General features: G+C 45.6%; 1 protein-coding gene across 1 annotated transcript in view; it reads right to left on the bottom strand.

Annotated features, from left to right (window-relative positions):
* The window catches only part of TSEN2 (tRNA splicing endonuclease subunit 2), a 71951-nt gene that overhangs the window by 20893 nt on the left and 24485 nt on the right, over positions 1-26573 (bottom strand). Inside the window, exons 3-7 of the mRNA XM_040359319.1 lie at positions 23938-24028; positions 22311-22347; positions 19351-19825; positions 9950-10021; positions 8392-8442 (exon numbers count right to left, since the gene is read on the bottom strand). Of these exons, the coding sequence (XP_040215253.1) occupies positions 8392-8442; positions 9950-10021; positions 19351-19825; positions 22311-22347; positions 23938-24028 (726 nt within the window). The remainder of the gene's footprint in view (positions 1-8391; positions 8443-9949; positions 10022-19350; positions 19826-22310; positions 22348-23937; positions 24029-26573) is intronic.

A 26573-nucleotide genomic window follows, 5' to 3' on the forward strand; every position in this document is an offset into this window, starting at 1 on the left:
CCCCTTCCATGTGTGGCCATTAAGGATGAGCTCAGGCGTGTTCGCAACTGTACGTGTCCACCCCGTCAGGAAGCCGACACTCCGCAGCGCTAATCACAGGCAGTGAGACATTTCCCGATCTGAGGCTGCAGATCGGGAAATGTCTCACTGCCTGTGATTAGCGCTGCAGAGAGTCAGCTTCCTGACAGGCGCGGGCAAGTGAAGTTGCAAACAGGCCTGAGCTCATCCTTAATGGTCAATGGGAAGAATGCTGACCTTAAAAATGGTGGCAAGAACTCCCCACATACAGACAGCCATCATTGCTGTTATGCTGATGGTTTGCCAGGTGCTATTGACCCTGGAACTATGAAGGCATCATCAAACTGAAGAAGATCAATTGACAGATCAAGCAACCTTTAACCACTTAAGGACCGCCCCACGTACATTTACTGCAGCAGGGTGGCATTTAAGCGCAAAATCCTGTACCCGTACATGATTCTCGTGCTTGGCTCTGGGGTGCATGCACCGCCGAAGCCACACTCCCAATGTGATAGGACACAGCAGGAGTCAATTAGCGGGTCCTGCGGCTGCCATGGCCGCCGGCTACCCACGATCGATCCCTGGAGAGACAGAAGGATGTAAACAAGGCAGATCGTCCTTCTGTCAGACAGGAATAAAAAATGCAGAGGTGATCAAATAACACCAAAAGAAAGCTCTATTTGTGGGGAAAAAAGGAGATCAATTGTACTTGGTTACAGTGCCACATGTGCAATTGTCAGTTAAGCAATGCAGTGTCAAAATCACAAAAAATGGTCTGGTCAGGAAGTGGGTAAAACCCTCCAGAGCTGAAGTGGTTAAAGGAAACCTGGTTGAGAATAGTTGCTCACAGTCATGCTTCAGTGACTGGCAAAATCTGCAATTCGTAAGATTTTAATACTTAGTTTAGACTATGAAAATGTAATTGCTCCACAATGCTTGAAGACACAGATTTCCTTGCATACAGAAATGTGTTTTACAGTCCAACAATTTTTAATTCTTTATCACAACCTTAATGTGGCTGTAAAGCCTAAACATGTTTTACATTAAAGTGATACTAAAGGCAAAAAAGAGATTTTTAATGCAGCTTACCTGTAAAATCCTTTTCTTGGAGTACATCACGGGACACAGAGCGGCATATTCATTACTATGTGGGTTATATGGAGTACCTTCAGGTGATGGACACTGGCAATCTCAAAAACAGGAAGTGCCCCTCCCTATATAACCCCCTCCCATAGGAGGAGTACCTCAGTTTTGTAGCAAGCAGTATGCCTCCCAAAATGGTCCCCATAAGAGGGGTGGGAGCTCTGTGTCCCGTGATGTACTCCAAGAAAAGGATTTTACAGGTAAGCTGTATTAAAAATCCCTTTTTCTTTCTCGTACATCACGGGACACAGAGCGGCATATTCATTACTATGTGGGATGTCCCAAAGCAATGCTTACAATGAGGGGAGGGAGAACATCTTCCCAAGACAAAAGGATTTAATTTAGAGATATACTTAAATCATAATAAATCCAACTTAGTTGAGAAAAAATCATTTAAAATTTTAAATTTAACTCAAAAGGGAGCCCCCGGAATCCGAGGGTCTCAAACTGCAGCCTGCAGCACTGCCTGCCCAAAGGCTGTATCAGTATTCCTTCTTACGTCCAACTGGTAGAATTTTGTAAACGTGTGGACAGAAGACCAGGTTGCCGCCTTGCAAACTTGAGCCATAGAGATCTGGTGGTGTGCTGCCCAGGAGGCGCCCATGGCCCTAGTAGAATGAGCCTTTAATGATAACGGAGGAGGCAACCCTTTCAAGCCGTAGGCCTGAGAGATTAACTGTTTAATCCATCTCGAGATGGTGGATTTTGCAGCTGCCTGCCCCTTCTTGGGCCCATCCGGTAAAATGAACAACACATCTGTTTTCCGGATCTTCTCTGTAGCTTTAAGATAGGCCTTCATGGCCCTGACAATATCCAAGGTATGCAGCAACCCTTCCTTTCTGGAAGTAGGTTTAGGGAAGAAGGATGGTAATACCAAATCCTGGTTTAGATGAAAACTGGATATAACCTTCGGTAGGAAGGAAGGATGAGGGCGGAGAACGACCTTGTCCTTATGTAAAATAAGATATGGTTCCTTACAGGATAAGGCTGCCAGTTCCGATACTCTTCTGGCGGAAACTATGGCGACCAAAAATACTAACTTCCTTGTTAGTAAAACCAAAGGAATTTCAGCCAACGGCTCAAAAGGTTGTTTCTGTAAACTTGACAGAACAAGATTTAAATCCCACGGACAAAGCGGGGATTTAACTGGAGGATTAATACGCAAGACCCCTTGAAGGAAGGTCTTAACTAGCGAGTGGGTGGCCAGCGGCCGCTGAAACCACACTGACAAAGCTGAAATCTGTCCTTTGATTGTGCTTAATGCCAGTCCTTTATCCACTCCTAGCTGGAGAAAACGTAATACTCTATCGATGGTAAATTTGCGAGAAAGCCATCGCTTGGACTCACACCAGCCTACATAGGCCTTCCAGACCCTGTAATAAATCACCCTAGAGACCGGTTTCCTGGCTCTGATTAGGGTAGAGATTACTTTCTGAGACAGACCTCTACCCCTGAGAATCAGGGATTCAGCTTCCAGGCCGTCAAATTTAGATGCCGTAAGGCAGGGTGGAGGATCGGACCTTGCGATAGCAGGTCTGGCCGTAGAGGAAGAGTCCAAGGGTCTCCCACTACCATCTTCAGGATTAGTGAATACCATGCCCTTCTGGGCCATGCTGGAGCTACCAGGATGACTGGTATGTGCTCCACCCTGATCCTGCGCAGCAGGCGGGGTAGTAACTGGAGCGGGGGAAATGCATAAAGAAGTTTGAACTGATGCCAAGGGCAAACTAACGCATCGGTTCCGCAGGCTCTGGGATCCCTTGTGCGGGACATGAACCTGTCTAGCTTCTTGTTTAGTCTCGATGCCATGATATCCACGTCCGGCACTCCCCACTTCTGGCAGAGTGTCTGAAAGACCTGTGGATGCAGAGACCACTCCCCCGGCAATAGAGTCTGGCGACTTAAGAAGTCCGCCTGTAGGTTGTCCACTCCGGGAATGAATATAGCCGATATGCAGGGCACATGGGCTTCTGCCCACAAGAAAATCAAGCTCACTTCTTTCTGAGCGGCTTGACTCTTGGTTCCCCCTTGGTGATTTATGTATGCCACCGCCGTGGCATTGTCCGATTGTATTCTCACCGGGAACCCCTGCAGTTTGGACGTCCAAGCCCTGAGGGCTAGTCGGGCAGCTCTGAGCTCCAAGATATTGATGGGCAACTGCTTCTCTGCCGCTGCCCAAGTGCCCTGGCGAGTGCAACCATCCAAAATTGCTCCCCAGCCGATCAGGCTGGCGTCTGTGGTTACTATCTTCCAGGTCACAGGACTGAACGTCTTTCCCTTCAGGAGATTCTGAGGGTTTAACCACCAAGATAGACTTTGCCGGACTCTTGGTGAGAGTGGCAAAGGAATCTCCAAGGCCTGAGGCCTCTTGCTCCATGCTGACAGGATGGCTGCCTGCAGGATGCGAGTGTGGCTCTGAGCATACGGTACCGCCTCGAAGGTGGCCACCATCTTGCCTAGTAGCCGCATACATAGGCGAACAGTTGGCTTTCTCTTGCTCAGAACTATTTGTATTAGCTCTTTGATGGCCTTGACCTTTAATAGAGGTAGGAACACCCTCTGTTGTTCTGTATCCAATCTCATGCCGAGATATTCCAGCTGCCTTGTGGGCCGAAATGCTGATTTGTCTCGATTTAGGACCCAGCCGAACCTCTCGAGGTACTGAACCGTGAGGGCGACTGCTCGTTCCAGGCCAGGAAACGAGTGGTCTACGACCAAGAGGTCGTCCAGGTAAGCTAGGACCGTGACCCCTTGGGTCCTTAGATTGGCTAGGATTTTCGTTAATACCTGGGGGGCCGTAGTCAACCCGAAGGGGAGCGCCACAAATTGGAAATGACGCTGAGCCACCGAGAAGCGTAGAAATACCTGATGTGGCTGAAAAATTGGCACATGAAGGTAAGCATCCTTTATGTCTATGGACGCCATGAAGTCGTCCTTCTGGAGCACGGCGACAGCTGACCGAATAGTTTCCATCCGGAATGAGCGGACCTTTAGGTACGCATTTACTCCCTTTAAGTCCAAAATTGGCCTGACATCGCCGTTGGGCTTTGGGATGATAAACAGGTTGGAGTAGAACCCCAATCCCTGTTCCTGGACTGGTACTTCTACTATCACCTTCTGGCACAGCAGATGATTCAATGCCGCCATCAACGCGGCTCCCTTCACCGGGTCGCCTGGTACTCTTGACTCCTGGAAATGAGGAGGAGGGAATCTTGAAAATTCCAGTTTGTAGCCCGTGGCCACGGAAGACCGTACCCAGCAGTCGGGAATGCTGGCCTCCCAAACTTCTGCAAAGAGACGTAGCCTTCCCCCCACCATCGTGGGTGGGGGCGCCCCTTCATAAGGCCGACTTGGGGGCTGGCTTCGCAGGCTTGCGGTACCACTGCTTCTTGCCCCCAGTGGCTTGGCCTTGTGGCTTATTGTTAAAGCCTGATCTTGCAGGAGGCCGTCGATACTGTCTGGTATTAGAGGGCCCCTGTCCCGGGGAGGGCTGGCGCTTAAACGCGGGCCCTCGGGCTTTCTTCTTGACTGGCAAGAGAGTGCTTTTTCCGCTTGATATAGTCTGAATATATCTATCCAGATCTTCTCCGAAGAGTCGTCCTCCATGGAAGGGAAACCCTACCAGGAGCTTTTTGCATGGGGGCTCAGCCTCCCAACTCTTCAACCATAAGAGCCTTCTCATATGGATTAGAAATAAGGATAAACGTGATGCCTGCTGGATGGAGTCCTTGATAGCATCCACCGTAAAGCGTATAGCCCTCGGTATATCCGAAAATTCCTCTGCCTGCTGGGCAGGGATAAGTTTAAGCATTTGCTTAGTCTTATCTGATAATGCTTGGGTAATTCCAATAGCAGCCACAGCGGGCTGAACTATCGCCCCTGCTGAAGTAAAGGAGGCTTTCAGTAATGTTTCCAAGTGTTTATCAACCGGATCCTTAAACACCTGTACGTTTTCCACCGGACAAGTTAAAGATTTGTTCACATAGGAGATGGCTGCGTCCACCGCCGGGGGCGCCCACCTTTTGGAGAATTTCTCCTCCATAGGATATAAAACAGAGAATTTTTTAGGTGGTAAAAAGACTCTATCTGGCTTAATCCAATCCTGAAACATGACCTCCTCGAGTAGAGGATGGATCGGGAAAACTGCGTTGCTTTGAGGCGTTCTTAATGAGCCCAAAGCTGAAACCGCCGATACTTGAGGTTCTGGTATGGGTAACTTAAATGCCTCATGGACCATGTCCGTTAAGGCCTGAACCCACAAACTTTCCCCTTGGGAGGCTGAACCAGACCCCTCAGTATCCAGATCCTCGATCTCTGAACCACCCTGGTCCAAAGCGTCAAGTCTATCCAATTCCCCTAGGGAAAGGATCTCTGTGTCTGAGGCTTCTTGCTCGGGTGACGGAGACCTAGTCCGCTTTCTACCCGATATAGCCTTAGCTATCCTTTTTGCCATTCTTTTCTCTAGTTCACCTAAAGAAACAGCAAGAACCCTCTCAGTGACAAAGCCCGAGTTGGACTGACCTGGATCAGCCCCAGCACCAGATCCCCCAGGTCCCATCAAGGCGTGCCCTGATATGTCCTGTGGGGAGAGCAGCGGCATAGCCGTGTCTGAGCCCTCGGATTTTGCGGGGGAATCCCCACCCTTTGTACCCTCTGACCCAGAAGCCATGGTACAATACCGAGGTACACCTGCTATCACCCAGCCACAGACGTAGCTAAGGGGATCTGTCGGTTTGGGAGCGATAGAGACTAACGCCCAAACTGATAAGGGAGATCAGCAGTTCCTTCCCCTTCTCTTTTTCTTTCTTTTTTTTTTTTTTTTTGAAGAGGAAAAAGAAACCACTCTGTCTCCCACTAAGAATTGCCAATAGCCATCTGCTGAAAAAAAGGAAAAGAAAACCTATCTGTAGGTTTGACAGTCCTTAGAAAAGACTGCAATTCTTCCTTTCGCCACCGGGTGTCCTCGGCGTGCTCCGCTCTGTGTCCTCCTCTCCTCTAGCTCAGGATGACACTGAGCTCTTGGCAGCTAATGGAAGGGCCTCCCCTTCCTTTATTTGTGATTCGCCGCCCACAGGGACGCGCCCCCTACCACGGAAACAGCGCGAAAATCGTTCATATCTCGGGCACGCACGCGCGTCGGCGGGGGATATCACACATGGAGGAGGACGGAGCAGCGCAGGCACCCAGGCAGGTAAGCCCTTAGGTAGGTCACAGACCTCCTTTTAGCATGGGAAAAAGGCTCCCCTCTTACAGAGATCCCACACCTAGCGCCAGCAGCCCAGCTAAGCAACACTTACCAGGGAGGTCACATTTTACTGGGGAAAAAAGATTGAATCATCCTGTCTCTGTCATAGACATAGTGATTCCTTGCCAATGCAGAGCATACCCAGGCCTGTCCCCCTGTGCACCCCCTGTAGGGAACCTGCTAAGAACCAAGTTCCGCAAGCTCCCCCAATACTTACCTGCTCCATGCCGCAGGACTTTTGCACAGCAAGAGGTCCAATCTTCCCCCATCTCCGTGGGTGGCGTCTAGACCTTCAGGCCCTGGGTTCCTATGAAGGAGCCACTGTCCTGGGCCCATATAGCACCCTGGCAACAGAAACATTAGGCCCCCAAAGGTTTCTAAGTTCTGGGCCCAGGGTCCAGCTCTCTGAACAGAAAGCATTATGGGCTACACCCCAATGGTTTGGGGTCCGGTTGCTGACCACTTTAGCACTGAGGCCTTTGGACAGAACCGGTTAGCCCACCTTAATCCCAAGGATGTGGAGGTAAGCTAAACCATGACCAACACCTAAGACACTGGCGAAAAAACTGAGGTACTCCTCCTATGGGAGGGGGTTATATAGGGAGGGGCACTTCCTGTTTTTGAGATTGCCAGTGTCCATCACCTGAAGGTACTCCATATAACCCACATAGTAATGAATATGCCGCTCTGTGTCCCGTGATGTACGAGAAAGAAAAAATGTTTTAATTAAAATAATAAACATGTTATACTCACCTGCTTTGTGCAATGGTTTTGCACAGAGCAGCCCCAATCCTCCACTTTTAGGGTCCCCTGCTGGTAATCTTGGCTTCTCCTCTTCTCTAAGTGCCCCCACAGGAAGCCACCTGCATGCGCGCTCCTAAGCTGTGTGTGTCTATGGAGCCGAGCTTCATAGACACACACAATGTGGCTTGGCCCTGACCCCCCACACACACACACACACACTTTCTGCTTACAGCATTTGATTGACAGTCTCTGTGTGAAGAGGAAAAGAGGGGAGAGAAGAGATGCAGCTGTGCACAGCACTGGATCATTTGAGGACTCTGGTAAGCATTTAAGGCAGTAGGGGAGGATAGGAAGCTGTAAAAATATATTTATTTTTAACTTGAATGCAGGGAATGCATTAACGTAAAAAATGTTTTGGATTGAGAACCACGTTAACGCATTCCCTGCAATAAAGCGGAGTTCCACCCAAAAGTGGAATTTCGGCTCATCTGATTCCTCCTCGTCTCTGGCACCTTTCGGGGGGATGACAGGATACCACTTCCAGGAGCCTCAGCCGCAGATATTGACATCACGGCTGGGGCTCCCTCCATCGCTGAGGCCAGTAGGAGAGAGGAGCGGGCCTCGGCCATGCACAGTAGGGTTCCCGGCGTGAAGCCAAAAGGCTGCCACGTACCCTTACCCACAATGGCGGCGGCAGCACCCGACAGCTTATGGAAACATCAGCTGCGATGCTGACATCGCTGGACTCCAGGACAGGTAAGTGTCCTATTATTAAAAGCCAGCAGCTGCAGTATGTGTAGCTACTGGTTTTAATTTTTTGGGGCGGACCTCCGCTTTAAGGTAAAAAAAAAAATGTAGGTATCAGTATTCCCCCCCTTATACTTGCTTGAGTCTTCACTCGATCCAGTGCTGTGCCAATCTGCAGTGGCTCTGCCTTCTCTCCACGCTCTCACAGGACTTGCTGAGGCAGCCATTGGCTCCCACTGCTGTCAGTCAAATCCTGTGATGAGGGAGTGGGGCCAAGCCATGCTGTCTGTGTCTCTGAATGCAGGCTGCACAGCTCGGGATTGAGCTTCCTATTGTGGCACACCGAGAAAAGGAAGAAGCCAGAAGCACCATGCAATTACAACGCACAGAGCAGGTAAGTAGAACATATTTGTTATTAAGAAAAAAAATCCTTTACAATGACTTTTACCATCACGTTAATAAGAGAAACAGAATAATAAAACAATAGTGGTTACCTTTTTATAAGAGACTGACAGACAGCCCAAGGCATACACCAAAAAGAAAGCCTGAGGAAAGAAGAAATTAAGCATATGAAGTTTTGTTTAACGCCCAAACTTTTATGACATAGTATTCTCTGCTTTTAAAACCAGCCCTAAGCCTAATTCACACCAGAAACCCAAGAAGAAGAACACGGGTTCCCCTAACAATATTCATTTGGACCTGTGTCGAGAGGCTTATGTTCGTGTTAAAACGAATGTACAAATTGAACAGCGCTATAATTGCACCAGGTTCAAATACACTGCTCAAAAAAATTAAAGGAACACTTTCAAAACATATCAGATCTCAACAGGCAAAAATCTCATGCTGGATATCTATACTGATATGGACTGGGTAATGTGTTAGGAATGAAAGGATGGCTCATAATTTGATGGAAACGAAAATTATCCACCTACAGAGGGCTGAATTCAAAGACACCCCGAAAATCAAAGTGAACAAATTATGCAGCAAGCTAGTCCATTTTGCTGAAATTCCATTGCAGCGACTCAAAATGGTCCTCAGTAGTTTGTATGGCCCCCAAGTGGCCCACACTATTTAAAGTGAAAGAAAAACTGGATTATGGCTTCAAACATCAAACCCAAAAAGGTAAATTATGTTAATATTACATCATATACCATATTAGGGATCTTTTTATTAGTGCTGGTGCAACTGGAAGGGAGCCTCCCCGCCCCACAGCCTTCTGCTTCTAGCCCAGGCTCTCCTGTCCCACCGAGAGGCCCGAGCAACAAGCCGTCACGTCCGCCGGCTGGCTAAAGACCCAAACAAAGGCGATGCTTCATTCAGATCTCGGAATGTCATGACATCACTTCCCAGATTACTGGCCTGACTTGACATTTTGAATAATTTGAACTGCAAAGGTGGGGTTTGGGGTCTTATAAAGAGTACCTGTCAATGCCTATTACTGTCACAAGGGGTGTTTACCTTCCTTGTGACAGCAATAACAGTGATTAAAACATAACATAAAAATGTAAAAAAAAAAATTAAAACGTACAAAATATCGGCCAAAAATATTGGCTATTGGCGAGAGAGGAGGCCAAAATATCGGTATCGTATCGGCACCAAAAAAACGATATCGGTCGATCCCTACAGGAAAATCTCTCCAAAGTAAGGGGAAATTCCAACTCTGACAGCTCATGTTGGAATTCCTATCACTTTCTTCTCTGTGACAAAGAGAGCTTAGGTCTCCCTAGTGGGGACACAACAAGAAAAAGCTGTCAGAGTTTTTAACACTTCCTAATTTTTGCCAAAACTAAAAAAATAAGTAATACATAAATGTGCATAGGGAGAGCGAGTAGATGTATAAAGGCCTACTATTTTCAATAGGGATCACTGTATTGTTGTGACTGTACTTTACTCCTCCAGGTAGCTCGGAGAAGGATGTTAGGATCACATGATTCTATACGAAGGAATATGGGAGATGAAGGCCTCACAATTAAAGGTTCCTGATAGACAACTCTTCCACAGAAATTTTCTTTCAAAATTCTCTTACTATAATTTTACTGCTTGGACTATTACCTCTTCGCGGCTGAGCTGTAAATATTCAAACATTTGGAATGGATTTCTACGGCAAACAAGCTTGTGTGTCACCTAAAATGAAAAGAATATGGTAAGGTTAATACAAGAAAATAAAAACAGCTCAACTTTTTATTTAGCCTGGAATACAGGCAACTTGAACTGGAAGGTAATATAATAATACTCAACCACGTAAGGGCTAAAAGTTGTGGGTTTGTCCACAGCAACCAGATTCCAGTGAAGTTTGGAAACAAAAGCACCTCCCCCCACTGTACCACAAATTCAGGACCTGCACCTACAGGCTTGTGTTGATGGAAAATTCAGCATGCTTTCAGTTAAAGAGGAACCTTTTCAGTCAAGGAAGCTTCCATCTTAGCTTCAATTGGATCTGCAACTGTCATGGTGCTGCACATCTGATCAGTTGTGACTCCAGCTATTTGATGGTTTGACAGTTTGGTTGAAAGCAAAAGAAAATGTGACAGTTGGCATTCATGGCATGTCTGAAAGGAAACGTTTTTTTGAAACTTTAAATTAATGGGATTAGTTTCGCTTTAAGTTCCACTTTCAAGAATCATTCTGAGAGGATTCAGAGCTTATTAACAGTTCACTGACAGGACACTTGGACCTCCTTCTACACTAGATCAACCTGCTCCAAGCGGCTTTTGCGTTTCCATTGACTCTTTTGGGGAGAGAGGCCTGTTGAAAAAGGCCCTTAAAGCGGAGGTTCACCCTCAAAATGAACTTTCCAGCATCCTTAAAGCGGAAGTAAACCCATCAATTTAACAGTTTGAAAAAACAGTTACATTCCTGGCATGCCGGGAGTGCTAACTGTCACATTGGTTGTGCTCTCAACCAAACTGTCAAACCATCCAATGGCTGGTGAAATAACTGATCACATGTGCAGCATCATGGCAGTTGAAGATTAAACAGAGGCCAAGACGCGCCTTAGCAGCCGTCAATCAACTCCTCTTCGCTTAGAAATGCCCATTCCCCGCAGGATTCACCGCTCGGAGCCGGAAAACAAGGGCTCATATAACGATAAGTACAAGTAAAAAAAAAAACAGCATACTGCAGATGTTAGCAGTATGCTACAGCTAATGTCAAAAAGTGGATTTTTGGGTGAACCTCCGCTTTAAGAGTGGTACACATGGGCCAAATTTCGGCCAATTCAACAGAAACTGGCCAACATTCGGCCTGTGTTTGCAACAGCCTGTCTGGGGTTTTTTCAGCATAAACGGTTCTTTACTTTTAGAGCAGTAAGGATGTGGAACTCCCTGGGGACAGTTGGTTGTGTCAGTGAGTAGCGTAGATAAATTCAAATAACTTTTAGATGTGTTTCTTAGCAAACATAATGTACAGCGATATTGAAAATGCGACATGGATGTCCGGTAGAGGTGCGCATCTTCACTGGTCTCACGATTCGATTACGATTATCCTGTCAACAATTCAATTCGATTCCGTGATGCATCACGATTAATGCCCATGGTTTTCATCAAAAATTCAAGCAGTCAGAAGAACTCAATTTTTTATTTTATCTGCTTTTAAAAAAATAAAGGACAGTATTCATTTAGAACATTAAATAATAAATGGCACAGCCCCCTTTACATTCCACAATCCACCACCCCTTTACATTACACAGACCCCCTGCACTCCCAGGAGACCCCCAGTCTCCTGGGACAGCCCTGCCAGCGTACTCTAAAGTGAAAAGAAAATCACTGCCAGTCCCTCTGTTTCATGGATGCATGCTACGCTGTGCAAGACCCCTTTCACACTGAGCCACTCATAGCGTCGGCGGTAAAACTACACTATTTTTACTGCCGACGCTATGGGCGGATTTGTGGCGCATTGCAGCAGCTTTTACCCCTGCTAGCGGTCGAGAAAGGGTTAAAACCACCCGCAATGCCCTGCTGCAGCAGTGCATTGCCAGCGGTATAGCCGCGCTGTCCCATTGATTTTATTGGGCAGCAGCTCCAAAGATGCGGCTAGCAGGACTTTTTTTACCGTCCAGCTAGCGCAACGCTCCAGTGTTTTCACACTGGAGTGAATGTGACAGCTGTTTAAGGGCAGATTGCATGTGCTATTTTTAACACTATAGCGCCTGCAATACGGTCCAGTGTGAAAGGAGTCTTAGGCCCCATACACACGATAGAATCCATCCGCTGAAAAATCCCAGCGAATGGGTTTCAGCGGATAGATCCTATGGTGTGTACACTCCAGCGGATCTGTTTCCGCGGATATTTATCCCCTGGGATGGATTTCCAGCGGATAAATATTTGATGACATGCTATTAAATCTATCCGCTGGAATCCATCCCAACGGATGGATCCGCTGGTCTGTACAGACTCACCGGATCCATCCGTCCGAAGGGATCCCCCGCATGCGTCGTAATGATTCGACGCATGCGTGGAATTCCTTATATGACAGCGTCGCGCACGTCGCCGCGTCATAATCGCGGCGACGGCGCGACACGTCATCGCCAGAGGATTTCGGCGCGGATTTCGATTCGATGGTGAGTACACTCCATCGCATGGAAATCCGCGCAAATCCTCGAGAGGATTTATCCGCGGATACGGTCCGCTGGACCGTATCCGCGGATAAATCCTCTCGTGTGTATGGGGCCTTAGGGTTAATGTAAACTGATGCCTGTAAATACCTTATTATCTCCAATACTTCATGGCAGGTCACAAAACCTCTGGCCACTTTCCTCCCCCATCTAAGGGCTACAGCCAGAAGAGGAGAGTACGCTGGTAGGAGAGGCAGGGGGCGCCAGGATGATGTCATCCGTGCAATTGATGCAGCCATTCTCTACATCAATGCAGAATCGTTTAAGGCTGCATCGTGATGCTTCGATTCAACGATTATTTTAAACACCCCTAATGTCCGGCGTCTTTATTCAACCTCATGAACTATGTAAACTCTACTTGTGCTTTATTGAAATTCCCTGGGTAGGTAGACACAAAGTTGTTGTTTTTTTCAGCATAAGGGAAACTTTATCACTAGGTTTTAAAATGCAATGACTGACTATTACAACCATTGCTCTAATTATACAGTCATGGCCGAAACTGTTGGCACCCCAGACATTTTTCCATAAAATCAAGTATTTCTCACAGAAAAGTATTGCAATGACACATGTTTTGCTATACACATGTTTATTCCATTTGTGTGTATTGGAACAACAAAAAAAAAAAAAGAGAGGAAAAAAAGAAAATTGGACATAATGTCACACAAAACTCCAAAAATGGGCTGGTCAAAATTCTTGGCACCCTTTCAAAATTGTGGATAAATACGATTTTTTTCAAGCATGTGATGCTCCTTTAACTACTTGCCGACCGCCCACCGCCGTTATACGTCATCACTTTAGAGATGAATATCTCGGTAACGGTAGCAGCTGCTGCCACAATCGAGATATTCATCTCTTCTGTGGGCGGCCGTGTTAACGATAATGGCGGTCTCCGCTGCGAATCCGCCGCGAGATCGCCGTTATCGGTGGCGGGAGAGGGGCCCCCCTCCCGCCGCTGTTCCGCGCCCTCCGCCGCTTACCGGAGCCGTCGGTAGCGGCGGAGGAGATCGCGACCATCCGGCAGCTGAGCGGGGACGAGACTGAAGGAAAAATCTCCTTCGCCCGTCCCCATAGCTCCGCTGGGCGGAAGTGACGTCAAAACGTCAGTCCCGCCCAGCGTCTTAAAGAAACATTTTTTTTTTGTCATTTGAAAAAATGACATTTCCAAATTTTTTTATTTTTTTGTTGCATTTATGCCTAAATATGAGATCTGAGGTCTTTTTGACCCCAGATCCCATATTTAAGAGGACCTGTCATGCTTTTTTCTATTACAAGGGATGTTTACATTCCTTGTAATAGGAATAAAAGTGATAATTTTTTTTTTTTTTCAGTGTTAAAAATTGTAAAATAAATAAAAATAAATGCGAAAAGCAAAAAAAAATTTTTTTAAAGCGCCCCGTCCCGACGAGCTCGCGCGTAGAAGCGAACGTATACGCGAGTAGCGCCGACATATGAAAACGGTATTCAAACCACACAAGTGAGGTATCGCCGCGATCGTTAGAGCGAGAGCATTAATTTTAGCCCTAGGCCTACTCTGTAACTCAAAAAATGCAACCTGTAGAATTTTTTAAACGTCGCCTATCAAGATTTTTAAGGGTAAAAGTTTGACGCCATGCCACGAGCGGGCGAAATTTTTAAGCGTGACATGTTGGGTATCATTTTACTCGGCGTAACATTATCTTTCACAATATATAAAAAAATTGGGCCAAATTTATTGTTGTCTTATTTTTTCATTTAAAAAAGTGATTTTTTTCCAAAAAAAGTGCGCTTGTAAGACCGCTGCGCAAATACGGTGTGACAAAAAGTATTGCAATGACTTCCATTTTATTCTCTAGGGTGTTAGAAAAAAAAATATATATAATGTTTGGGGGTTTTAAGTAATTTTCTAGCAAAAAAAAATGGTTTTGTCTCGTAAACACCGACTCTGAAAAACAGGCCCGGGGCTAAAGTGGTTAAACTCACCTGGGGCAAGTAACAGGTGTGGGCAATATAAAAATCAACCCTGAAAGCAGATAAAAAGGAGAGAAGTTCACTTAGTCTTTGCATTGTGTGTCTGTGTGTGCCACACTAAGCATGGACAACTGAAAGTGGAGAAGATAACTGTCTGAGGACTTGAGAACCAAAATTGTGGGAAAATATCAACAATCTCAAGGTTTAAAGTCCATCGCCAAAGATCTAGATTTGCCTTTGTCCACAGTGAGCAACATTCTGAAGAAGTTTGCAACCCACGGCACTGTAGCTAATCTCTCTGGGCGTGGATGGAAGAGAAAAATGTATGAAAGGTTGCAACGCAGGATAGTCCGGATGGTGGATAAGCGGTCCCAAACAAGTTCCAAAGAAATTCAAGCTGTCCTGCAGGCACAGGGAGCATCACTGTCAGCACAAACTATCCATCGACATTTAAATGAAATGAAACGCTATGGCAGGAGACCCAGGAGGACCCCACTGCTGACACAGAGACATAAAAAACAAGACTACAGTTTGCCAAAATGTACTTGAGTAAGCCAAAATCCTTCTGGGAAAACGTCTTGTTGACAGATGAGTCCAAGATAGAGCTTTTTGGTAAAGCACATTGTAACGGGAGGGCCCGTGGAACCCAGAGGCTCTTGCAGGGTGTGGGGTACTCCTGTTTCAGCTTCACCAATGACTTGTGTCATCCTATGTCTACTAGGGGCATAGGATGACTGAGAAATGATATCTCGGATTACATGAGATGGGACAGTAATGATAATTCACAATGTATTGCAGGACATCTTGAAATATTACAGGTTGTTGATTCTAAACCCAACCGGTCAATAGAGTGATTCATTCATGTGGGAACAGAGACTGTTAAGGGGGTACCGTATTGTACCGCGCACTTTTTTCCCCTTAAAATAAGGGGAAAATCGTGGGTGCGCGATATACGCGATACCCGCTTCCCACGCTCAGTTTGAATGCCTGCGCCGACATATACCAAGCGCAGTACACTCGGGTACATTCGGCCAGGCTCGGCTTTGCTCGTAGTCACGCTCTGTGACGTTTATGCGTGAGAAGCCGAGCGTGGCCGAATATACCCGAGTGTACTGCGCTCGGTATATGTCGGCGGAGGCGTTCAAACTGAACGCGGGAAGCGGGGATTCGACACGGAGACAGCGCGGGAGAAGCCGGGAGGACACCACCGAGGCCGCAGCCGGACGAGGCCGCCGATGGACGCCGGGCATGACACCAAAACTGTAAGTAGTAAAATATTTTTTTTTTTACAGGATTTCGGGTCTACATATTAGCTATATGCCTGAGCGTGCAATACCCCGATAAATACGGTAATTAAGTCTGCTACTGTCATGTAAACTAACCTTAGTCTAGCTTCTAAAGACCTTTTCATTGTGCGATGCTAATTAACACTGTATTGTGTGAAGTTCTATTGATGATATATGTGGATTGTGAGATGTCTGACTTGCCAGCTGTAGTTAATTAGAATTGGAGTCAGAATGTTTGACTAAAGGAATGTGTATTGTATAGCAGGTGTCTATCTTAAAAGATGTGTATTGAGGGGGGCTTGTTAGGAACTATTGTATGATGTTGTGGGCGGAGTGTGTCATTGTCCATTTGATTACTGCAAGTATTCTTTTTGGTGTATATAAGAAGCCTGATTTTCCCATTAAAAGTCTATCCGTTTGGAACCAGAGAACAGAGCTGTGTGTCTCGTTTCTGGGGAAATCCCAATGGGTCCTGTCTGCCGGATTGTGGAGTGTCGATAAGCTGTCGTGGGTTGGTGGAATGGAATATCGTAAACGGTGTTAACCCCTGACCGTTACACACATCATTCTACTGTTTACTGAAAAACGGAATGAGTCCTACAAAGAAAAGAACACAATACCTACAGTGAAATATGGTGGAGGTTCAATGATGTTTTGGGGTTGTTTTGCTGCCTGGGTGCCTTGAATGTGTGCATTTTGGGTCGCACTGTAGAGCCCAGTGTCAGAAAGCTGGGTTTGCGTCTGAGATCTTGGGTCTTCCAGCAGAACAATGACCCCAAACATGCGTCAAAAAGCACCCAGAAATGGATGGCAATAAAGCGTTGGAGAGTTCTAAATTGGCCAGCAATGAGTCCAGATCTAAATCCCATTGAACACCTGTGGAGAGATCTTAAAATTGCTGTTGGGAAAAGGCGCCCTTCCAATAAGAGACCTGGAGGACCTGCAAAGGAAGAGTGGTCCAAAATTCCGGGTGAGAGGCGTATGGTTATAGGAAGCGACTGATTTCAGTTATTTTTTCCAAAGGGTGTGCAACCAAATATTAAGTTAAGGGTGCCAAGAATTTTGACCAGCCCATTTTTGGAGTTTTGTGTGACATTATGTCCAATTTGCTTTTTTTCCCTCCCTTTTTGTGTTTTGTTCCAATACACACAAAGGGAATAAACATGTGTATAGCAAAACATGTGTTACTGCAATACTTTTCTGTGAGAAATACTTGATTTTCTGTAAAAATGTCTGGGGTGCCAACAATTTCGGCCATGACTGTATAATGCATAGTAGAGCTGCACGATTCTGGCTAAAATGAGAATCAACATTTTTTTGCTTAGATTAAAGATCACGACTCTCATGGCGTAACATCATATCTTTCACATTGTACAAAAAATTGGGCTAACTTTACTGTTTATTTTTTTTAACTCACTGTGTATTTTTCCCCAAATATATACAGTACAGACCAGTTTGGACACACCTTCTCATTCAAACAACTGAAAATATATTTCATATTCTAGGTTCTTCAAAGTAGCCACCTTTTGCAGCAGACACATCTCTAGAACTGTTAAGAGGAGACTGTGTGAATCAGGCCTTCATGGTAGAATATCTGCTAGGAAACCACTGCTAAAGAAAGGCAACAAGCAGAAGAGACTTGTTTGGGCTAAAGAACACAAGGGATGGACATTAGACCAGTGGAAATCTGTGCTTTGGTCTGATGAGTCCAAACTTGAGATCTTTGGTTCCAACCCCTGTGTCTTTGTGTGACGCAGAAAAGGTGAACGGATGGCCTCTACATGCCTGGTTCCCACCGTGAAGCATGGAGGAGGAGGTGTGATGGTGTGGGGGTGCTTTGCTGGTGACACTGTTGGGGATTTAATCAAAATTGAAGGCATACTGAACCAGCATGGCTACCACAGCATCTTGCAGCGGCATGCTATTTCATCCGGTTTGCGTTTAGTTGGACCATCATTTATTTTTCAACAGGACAATGACCCCAAACACACCTCCAGGCTGTGTAAGGGCTATTTGACCAAGAAGGAGAGTGATGGGGCGCTGCGCCAGGTGACTACCTCTTGAAGCTCTATAAGAGAATGCCAAGAGTGTGCCAAGCAGTAATCAAAGCAAAAGGTGGCTACTTTGAAGAACCTAGAATATGAAATATATTTTCAGTTGTTTCACACTTTTTTGTTATGTATAATTCCACATGTGTTCATTCATAGTTTTGATGCCTTCAGTGTGAATCTACAATTTTCATAGTCATGAAAATAAAGAAAACTCTTTGAATGAGAAGGTGTGTCCAAACTTTTGGTCTGTACTGTATATATATATATATATATATATATATATATATATATATTCAAAAGGTTTGTGAGTTCCAAGTAATTTTTGAGCAAAAAATACTGATTTTAACTTTGAAAGAAACAAGTGTCAGAAAAGTATCGTCTTTAAAGCGGAGGTTCACCCAAAAAAACATCTATATACCATTACATGCAGCATACTTCCGACAGTATGCTGGTATTTTTTTTCGCTGTACATACCGTTTTATAGTTCTTTTTCTTTTCTCACTCCCGCGGGGAATAGGCGTTCCTATAAAGAGGCGTAGATGATTGACGTGCAGATAAGGCGCGTCACGTGTTCCGAAAATAGCCGGACTGGGACTCGGCTCTATACGGCGCCTGCGCACAGACTAGGAGCCGTTTAGAGCTGACTGCGCAGGCGCCGTATAAAGCCGAGTCCCAGTTCGGCTATGTTCGGAAAGCGTGACTCGCCTTATCCGCACGTCAATCATCTACGCCTCTTCATAGAAACGCCTATTCCCTGCGGGAGTGAGAAAAGAAAGAGAGCTATAAAACAGTATGTAGAGCAAAAAAAAAAAAATACCAGTACATGTCGGAAGTATGCTGGATGTAATGATATATAATTGTTTTAGGGTGAACCTCCGATTTAAGTGGTTACATTTCCCTTATTTACAGACCAAAGTTAATTTCTTTGATCTAAGAAGGAAAGGTTACAATGTTTAGGCTCCATTTCCATGGACATTTTTGGACGTTTTTACAGCCACTTTTCTGAGCTTTTTTTGCAGCTTAAAAACGGCTCTCCATGTTAGTCTATGGCCTCATGCCCACCATGACGTTTTTGAGCTGTAGATGGCTGAGCCGTTTTTAAGCTGCAAAAAAAAACCAGGACCAGTGCGTTCTGAAGCTCCAGCCTTAGAGCTGTAAAAACGCCAGGCGTTAAAAATGCGCAAAAAACGCTAACGCTGCGTTTTTGAGCTCCAGCTTTTTTTTTGAGCTCCAGCTCTAAAAAAAAAAACATGGACAGGCGTTTTTAAGCTGTAAAAAAGTGGCTGTAAAAACGTCCATGGAAATGAAGCCTTATGGTTATGTACCAGCTTAGACAATATTGTGAAAAACTTGGCAGACTGACCGTTTTTTTTTCTTTTGACAGTTGAGTGAGCAGAGAACTCTCTACACTTAAATGAATGAATCAGGAAATTCTGCATACAGTTCGCGAGGGGGATCGCGATTTTTTAACAATTAATTGTGCAGCTCTAATAAATACTACGTAACACTTGCTCAGGGTTTGTAGCCAGCATTGGGTTTAGTGACAGGAAAACTTACATTTTTGTACTCCTGCACATCTTCATCCTTTAGACCAGCAGTGTCTTGCTCCTCTTCCACCAAGACATATTCATGCTCTTTCCCATCGATTACACTTTTCTCAGGAGCATTATCTTGAACAGTCTGTTTTTCTGGCCTACAGCCACAATGTACGATCAAGTCATCATGTCTATGACAATGCATCTTCTCCAGAACTTCTCTATCTGGTACAATATACGGTTCCTGAGCTTCCAGCTCCTGTGAGCTATACTTTGATAAAGGATCAAAAAGGGGGTTACCTTCCAAAACCTTATTTCTTTCATCTGCAGTATTAATTTCTTTCTGAGCTTTGAGGTCCACAGAATCCAGTGTTTCATCTTCATCTTCTGGCAAATCAATCGGAGAGCAATAATCTCTAAGAATCCTGTCAGCAGAACTCCTGTCCATTCCTTGCCCTTCCAAGAGACTTCTAGCCCACTCCACGTGGCGCTGGTATCTAGAATTACATTACAATTGGTAAATAATTATGCCCACTGACAAAAAAATGATCAGTCTATAATTTTAATGGCAGGTTTAGTTTAACAGTGAGAGACAAAAGAACAACAAAAAAAATTCAGAAAAACCCATTTCAAAGAAGTTATAAAGCGATTTCCATTTTAATGAGAGAAATACGTATTTGACCCCTTCACAAAACATGACTTAGTACTTGTTGGAAATCACAGAGGTCAGACATTTCTTGTAGTTGGCCATCTCAGGAGGGATTTTGTCCCACTCCTCTTGGCAGATCCTCTTTGAGTCATTAAGGTTTCAAGGCCGATGTTTAGTAACTTGAACCTTCAGCTCCCTCCACATATTTTCTATGGGATTAAGGTCTGGAGACTGGCTAGACCAGGGTTTGACAAATTTGATTGGAATCTAGGAGCCAGCTAAAAAAGTTAGGAGCCAGAAAATGCGCCCCGTCCCGACGAGCTCGCACACAAGCGAACACATACGTGAGTAGCGCCCGCATATGTAAACGGTATTCAAACCACACATGTGAGGTATCGCCGTGATCGATAGAGCGAGAGCAATAATTCTAGCTCTAGACCTCCTCTGTAACTCAAACCATGCAACCTGTAGATTTTTTTAAACGTCGCCTATGGAGATTTTAAAGGGTAAAAGTTTGTCGGCATTCCACGAGCAGACGCAATTTTGAAGCGTGACATGTTGGGTATCAATTTACTTGGCATAACATTATCTTTCACAATATAAAAAAAATTGGGATAACTTTACTGTTGTCTTATTTTTTAATTAAAAAAAAGTGTATTTTTTTTCAAAAAAAAGTGCGCTTGTAAGACCGCTGCGCAAATATGGCGTGACAGAAAGTATTGCAACGATCGCCATTTTATTCTCTAGGGTGTTAGAATAAAAAATATATATAATGTTTGAGGGTTCTAATTAGAGGGAAGGAGATGGCAGTGAAAATAGTGAAAAATTACACACATTATAATTGCTGCAATGCCAATGCCAATGTAATGTAATGCCAACGGCCACCACCAGATGGCGTCAGCTCACAGAAGCTTCTGAAGAGCTTGGGACTTCACAAGGCCGCGGCCTCAATTACCGGCCGTCGCGGACCCACCGTGATCGCACGGCGGGGGAGGTGGGGGCGCACGGAGGCACAGGATCCTGTGCCTCCGTGCGCCCCCGCCGCGCGATCATGACGGGCCTACGGCGGCAGGTAATTGAGGCCGCAAAGTCGCGCCTCAATTACTGGCGGGCGCCAGGTCACAATTTTTTGTCGCCAATGCGACCTGGCGCCCGGATATTGTCGACCCCTGGGCTAGACCACTCCAGGACCTTAATGTGCTCTTCTTGAGTCCCTCCTTTGTTTCCTCGGCCATGTGTTTTGGGTAATTGTCATTGAGCTTTAGAGTAGGGTTGAATTGTACTATGGCAAGGGCGATGACATCACCAGGCAGCCGTATTTTCGAATAATTTTAATTAGGCAGGTGTAATGTTATTTGGGTATTGCTTTCAAAATTAAAGCGATTGTTATTTTTATTTTTTTTAAAACACAAAGCTTTACAAACATGTCCTACTTACCTCCTCCACCTCTTCTGGGGTCCCTCAGTTTGCTCTATCAGCTCCTCCCCACATCATATAACCCCCTAGGAGAAGCGCTCTCCCAGGGAGTAACCTTGCGGGCACGCTCTCGAGTCAACCATTAGTAGAATGTAGAACTCGGCCCCACCACACGGTGCCCGCGTCATTGGATTTGATTGACAGCAGCGGCAATAAATGGCTGCGCTGCTATCAATCTATCCAATCAAGAGCCGAGAACCCTGGGCAGAGAGGTAGCGCGTCTCTGCTGAGGGATCAAAGGGTGGTCAGGTGAGTAAAACGGGGGGGCTTGGGGGCCGGTCACTGTCAAAAGTTTTTTCACCTTAAAGCAGAGTTCTGCCCAAATTGTTATTTTTTTTTGTCTGCAGCTGCTGACTTTTAATATATGGACACTTACCTGTCCTGGGTGCCCGCGATGTCGGCACCCAAAGCCGATCTGTCCTTCGGCTCTCGGGTGGAGGCGCCTCCATCTTCGGTAAGGGAATCAGAAAGTGAAGCCTTGCAGCTTCACTTCCTAAACTTCCTAGTTCCCTACTGCGCATGCGCGAGTTGCGCTGCGCAATACCAATGGTCCCTGTGTGTCTACCAGAAGACAGCGGGGGGGGGTGAGATGGACAAAGGAGGTGCCGGACGGCGAAAACACCTAGATTACACAGGTATCTGCTCCCTCCTCCCCCCTGAAAGGTGCCAAATGTGACACCAGAGGGGAGAATAAATACGAAAAGCGGAAGTAAAATTTTTGGGTGGAAATCCACTTTAATGCATAGGCTACATTAAGATGAAAAAACAACCCCTTTAACCTTTATACAAATAAAATAAAAAATGTTACATTGAAGAGATGATGCAAGCCTCGCAGTTACAAGATAACTAATACTTACTTTTTGGATGAAATAATTGGTAGTTTCATTTTAGAAGCTGTAAAATAATGAAAGTCATTTAGTATTTTAGAATTAGCCCTAGATTTAGTACATTGCATAAAACTTGAATACAACTAATAAAACAGCACAATTTTAGACCCATAATGACATACAGTTTTTTTCCAACTGATGCCGAATACAGAATATCCACTAGTGGACAGCTCCATGTGCATACACTGAGGTGAGGCGGCAGCAGTATTACGTAGATGTGACGCCCCATCTGTGCTGTCATTCGGTACAACGCAAGCAAGTCAGCAGGTCCCAGCCAATGATTTATGAAGGGGACTTGCCAATTGGCTTAAAGAAGAGGTACGAAAAAAAAATTAAAAGCCATCAGCTACACATACTGCAGCTGCTGGCTTTTAATAAATGGACACTTGCCTGTCCTGGAGTCCAGCGATGTCGGCAGTAGGGTTCCCGGGGTGAAGCCGAAAGGCGGGTAAGGGAACCCGACAGTGTAGCCTTTCGGCTTCACGCCGGAAAACCCTACTACGCATGCGCGAGGCCCCGCTCCTCTCTCCTATTAGCCCAGCGACCAGGGGAGGAGGAGGAGGGAGCCCCGTGGTGATGTCACTGCCGGGTCACGGCCGCGGCCAGACTCCCAGAAGTGGGAAAGGATACCTGTCAAAGACGGGTATCCTGTCCCCCCTCCCCCTGAAAGGTGCCAATTGTGGCCCTGGAAGGGTGGAGGAATCCGATGAGAGAAAGTTCCACTTTAGGGTGGAGCTCCGCTTTAACAAATCACAGCACAGAGCCCTGTGTTTACTAACAAAACAGGGCTCTCTACAGGGAGCAGCAATGTGGTGGGTTTTTTCTCCCTGCATTGCAGGGAGAAAAAGCAGCCACATCTATTGGTAAAAGCAAAACATATTACATGCATGACACTAGTTGGACACACAGTTTACCCTTTCATTACTCCTAGATGTTAACCCCTCCAAGCCAGTGTCATTGGTACAGTGACAGTGTATAATATTAGCACTTATCACTATATTTGTGTCACTGGTGAGGTCAGTGTCAGTTCACACCCAGTGTCAGCTAGTAGATTTCCTGCTGCATGATCACAGTCCCACAAGTAGTAGCTGATCACTGCCATTACCAGTATAAAAAAAAATAAAGAAAAATTACAGTATACTGTATATACCAGTTTGTAGACACTATTACTTTCACACAAACCAGTCAATATACACTTGTTAGGATATTTTTTTTAACCAAGGAGATGTAGCAGAATACATTTTGGCCTAAATAAAGACATTTTTTTTTTATTCTATTGGATACGTTTTATAGCAGAATGTAAAAAATATCCTTCCACTGACAATGATGGGTAACTGTGTGTACCAGGCATTAGTGCTAGCAGGAATAATAATGCATTCATTGTTTATTAACCATATGAGTATCTAGTATACCTATAGCTATGTAAAAACATAAGCACTAATCTTTAATAAAGAATATTATATTATATGCCACTACAATTTCTGATTGAACACATTTCAGGTTTTTTAAACGATAGCACAATAAATTACAGTACATTTAATTAGAGAAACCTACCCACAAAGTAGATTCCGATATGTACATTACTGATTATACTTACGATTATGTCCTTTCCACCGGACCCTCAGATCACCCTGCTCAATGTTATATTCAGGTCTACTTCTCGACAAAATCCCCTTCCCAAAATATCCCTGTGAATAAAAGAAAAGGGTACATAAAATACAGGTTTAATTTGATATATGTCTGCGAAAACATATTTACTATCTAGGGCAAGTAAAAAAATCCTCCCTTGCAGTGGGCTGCCCTCTCGCTACAAGGGTTAAAGCGGACCTTCAGAAATGTTTTCAACTTTCCATCTATTAAATCTTCTGCCCTTGTGGTTTTCACTTTGGATAGTAAAAAAAAAAAATTTCTGTCAGTTAATACCTTATACAGCCCACTTCCTATTTCTTGTCTGGTCATTAGCCTAGGCTTAAGACATCATGCACAGCTCTCTCACTCTTGTGAGAGTTTGCCAGGAAGGGAGGGGGGGTGAGTCATAAGAGGGCCAATCAGAGCTGCAGGTGGGCCTCTGTGTGTCTGTGTAGATCCAGGAAGTGATCAGGCAGCAGCTTTAGCTGCCCACAGGTAAAATGGCTGCAGCCAGACTCGATGGAGGGAGATTTCTGCAGCATATTTGGCAAGTACAGAATCACAGTATATATAAAATATTATGCAAAGTGGTTAGAGGGAAGCTTCAGAATGGCACATATATTTTTCTTACAAATTATGTGAGCAGACTGCAGTTCCTCTTTAAATGCTTGTTTAGGTCTAGGGGTTTGGGAAAATAGTATTTTTTGTACTCACAGTAAAATCTTTTTCTCTGTCGTCCATGGACGGACACAGCCTTCACAAGTCTTGACAAGTGGATAATGTTCTTGTTCATAGGAGAGGACTAGGCAGAACATGTTAGATATTTAAATACATGTTACTTTAACAGAGTTAAACAGCCCGGGGGTTGGGTGCTGTGTCCGTCCATGAATGACAGAGAAAAGGATTTTACGGTGAGTACAAAAAATCCTATTTTCTCTTATCGTCCATGGACGGATACAGCCTTCACAAGTCTTGACAAGTGGGACGTCCCCAAGCAGTGTCAAAAAACAAGGGGTGGGAACAGTATCAGTAAAAACAAACAACTTCACCATAAAAGACAAGCAAAACGCCTCCTCAACGGAGGAGGTGCAACTTTACACAACCGCCTGCAATACCTTGCGGCCGAAGGAAGCATCTGAAGATGCACTCACATCAACCTTGTAAAATTTGGAAAAGGTGTGAACGGACGACCAGGTCGCCGCCTTACACAACTGTGAGACAGACGCTTGATGTCGGAAAGCCCAGGAAGCACCAATTTTCCTGGTTGAATGTGCCGTGGCCGTAAAGGGGGGCGCCCGCCCCTTAAGAGCATAGGCCTGTATGACGGTCTGCCTGATCCACCGAGAAATGGTGGCCGACGAGACCGCCAGGCCCTTTTGTAGACCAGGTACTGACACAAAAAGTGAGTCAGACCTCCGAAACGGAGCCGTAGCAGACAGGTATACCCGCAAAGTGTGTACCACGTCCAAAGTATGCAGCGCAACCTCCTTAGGATGCACCGGCCGAGGACACAAGGATGGAAGTACAATGTCCTCATTAAGGTGAAAGGCCAAAACCACCTTCGGGAGAAAGGAAGGTTGCGGGCGCAACACCGCCTTATCCTTATGGAGGACCAAGTATGGCGACTTGCAAGACAAGGCCGCCCACTCAGAAACACGTCTGACAGAAGTAATGGCCAACAAAAAGGCCACCTTCTGACATAGTGTCAAGACAGGAATCTCTCTGATGTTTTCAAAAGGAGGGTCCTGAAGAACCGAGAGCACCAGGTTAAAATTCCATGGAGGAAGAGGTGGTTTAAGAGGGGGAAGTATATGACGAACCCCCTGCACAAAGGTACCCAGGGAATGGGCCGTTGAAAGAACACAGCCAAGGCTGAAATCTGTTCCTTAATGGTGCTTAAGGCAAGTTTCTGATCCATTCCACGCTGTAAAAACAGCAGGACCCTAGAAACCGAATACGTCCGTGGACGCCACCCCATCTCTTCACACAAAGAGATGTAGGCCTTCCAGGTGCAATGGTAGATCTTCCTGGAAGAAGACTTCCGTGCCCTCAGCATGGTTGAGATGACCGAGTCGGAAAGACCTTGGTCCCTCAATACCTGGCTTTCAATAGCCATGCCGTTAAAGCCAGCGACTCTAAAGCAGGATGAAGTATGGGACCTTGAGACAGAAGGTCCTTCTGCATTGGCAGCCACCAGGGTGCATCCACCACCAGGCGCACAAGGTTGGCATACCAAGGACATCGGGGCAAATCCGGAGCAATTAGAATCATCGGAATCCCTTCGGCCTCCACTCTGCGGAGCAGTCGAGGAAGCAACTTCAATGGGTGAAAGGCATAAATTAGCCGATACTGACCCCACGGGGCCACCAACGTGTCTGACGCGTCTGCCCAGGGATCTCTGGACCTGGCTACAAACCTTGACTCTTTGCATTTGAGGCGAGAGGCCAGGAGATCTACGTCCGGTGTGCCCCACCTCCTGCAAAGGAGTTGAAACACCTCCGGATGCAATGACCATTCTCCCTGGTCCAGCAGGGTAGTCTGCCTGCCAGTTTTCTAAGCCCGGAATGTAGAAGGTCGACAGAGCCGGCACGCTTCATTTCCACC

The sequence above is a fragment of the Rana temporaria genome, chromosome 7 (assembly GCF_905171775.1).
Source record: "Rana temporaria chromosome 7, aRanTem1.1, whole genome shotgun sequence".
Taxonomy (NCBI): domain Eukaryota; kingdom Metazoa; phylum Chordata; class Amphibia; order Anura; family Ranidae; genus Rana; species Rana temporaria.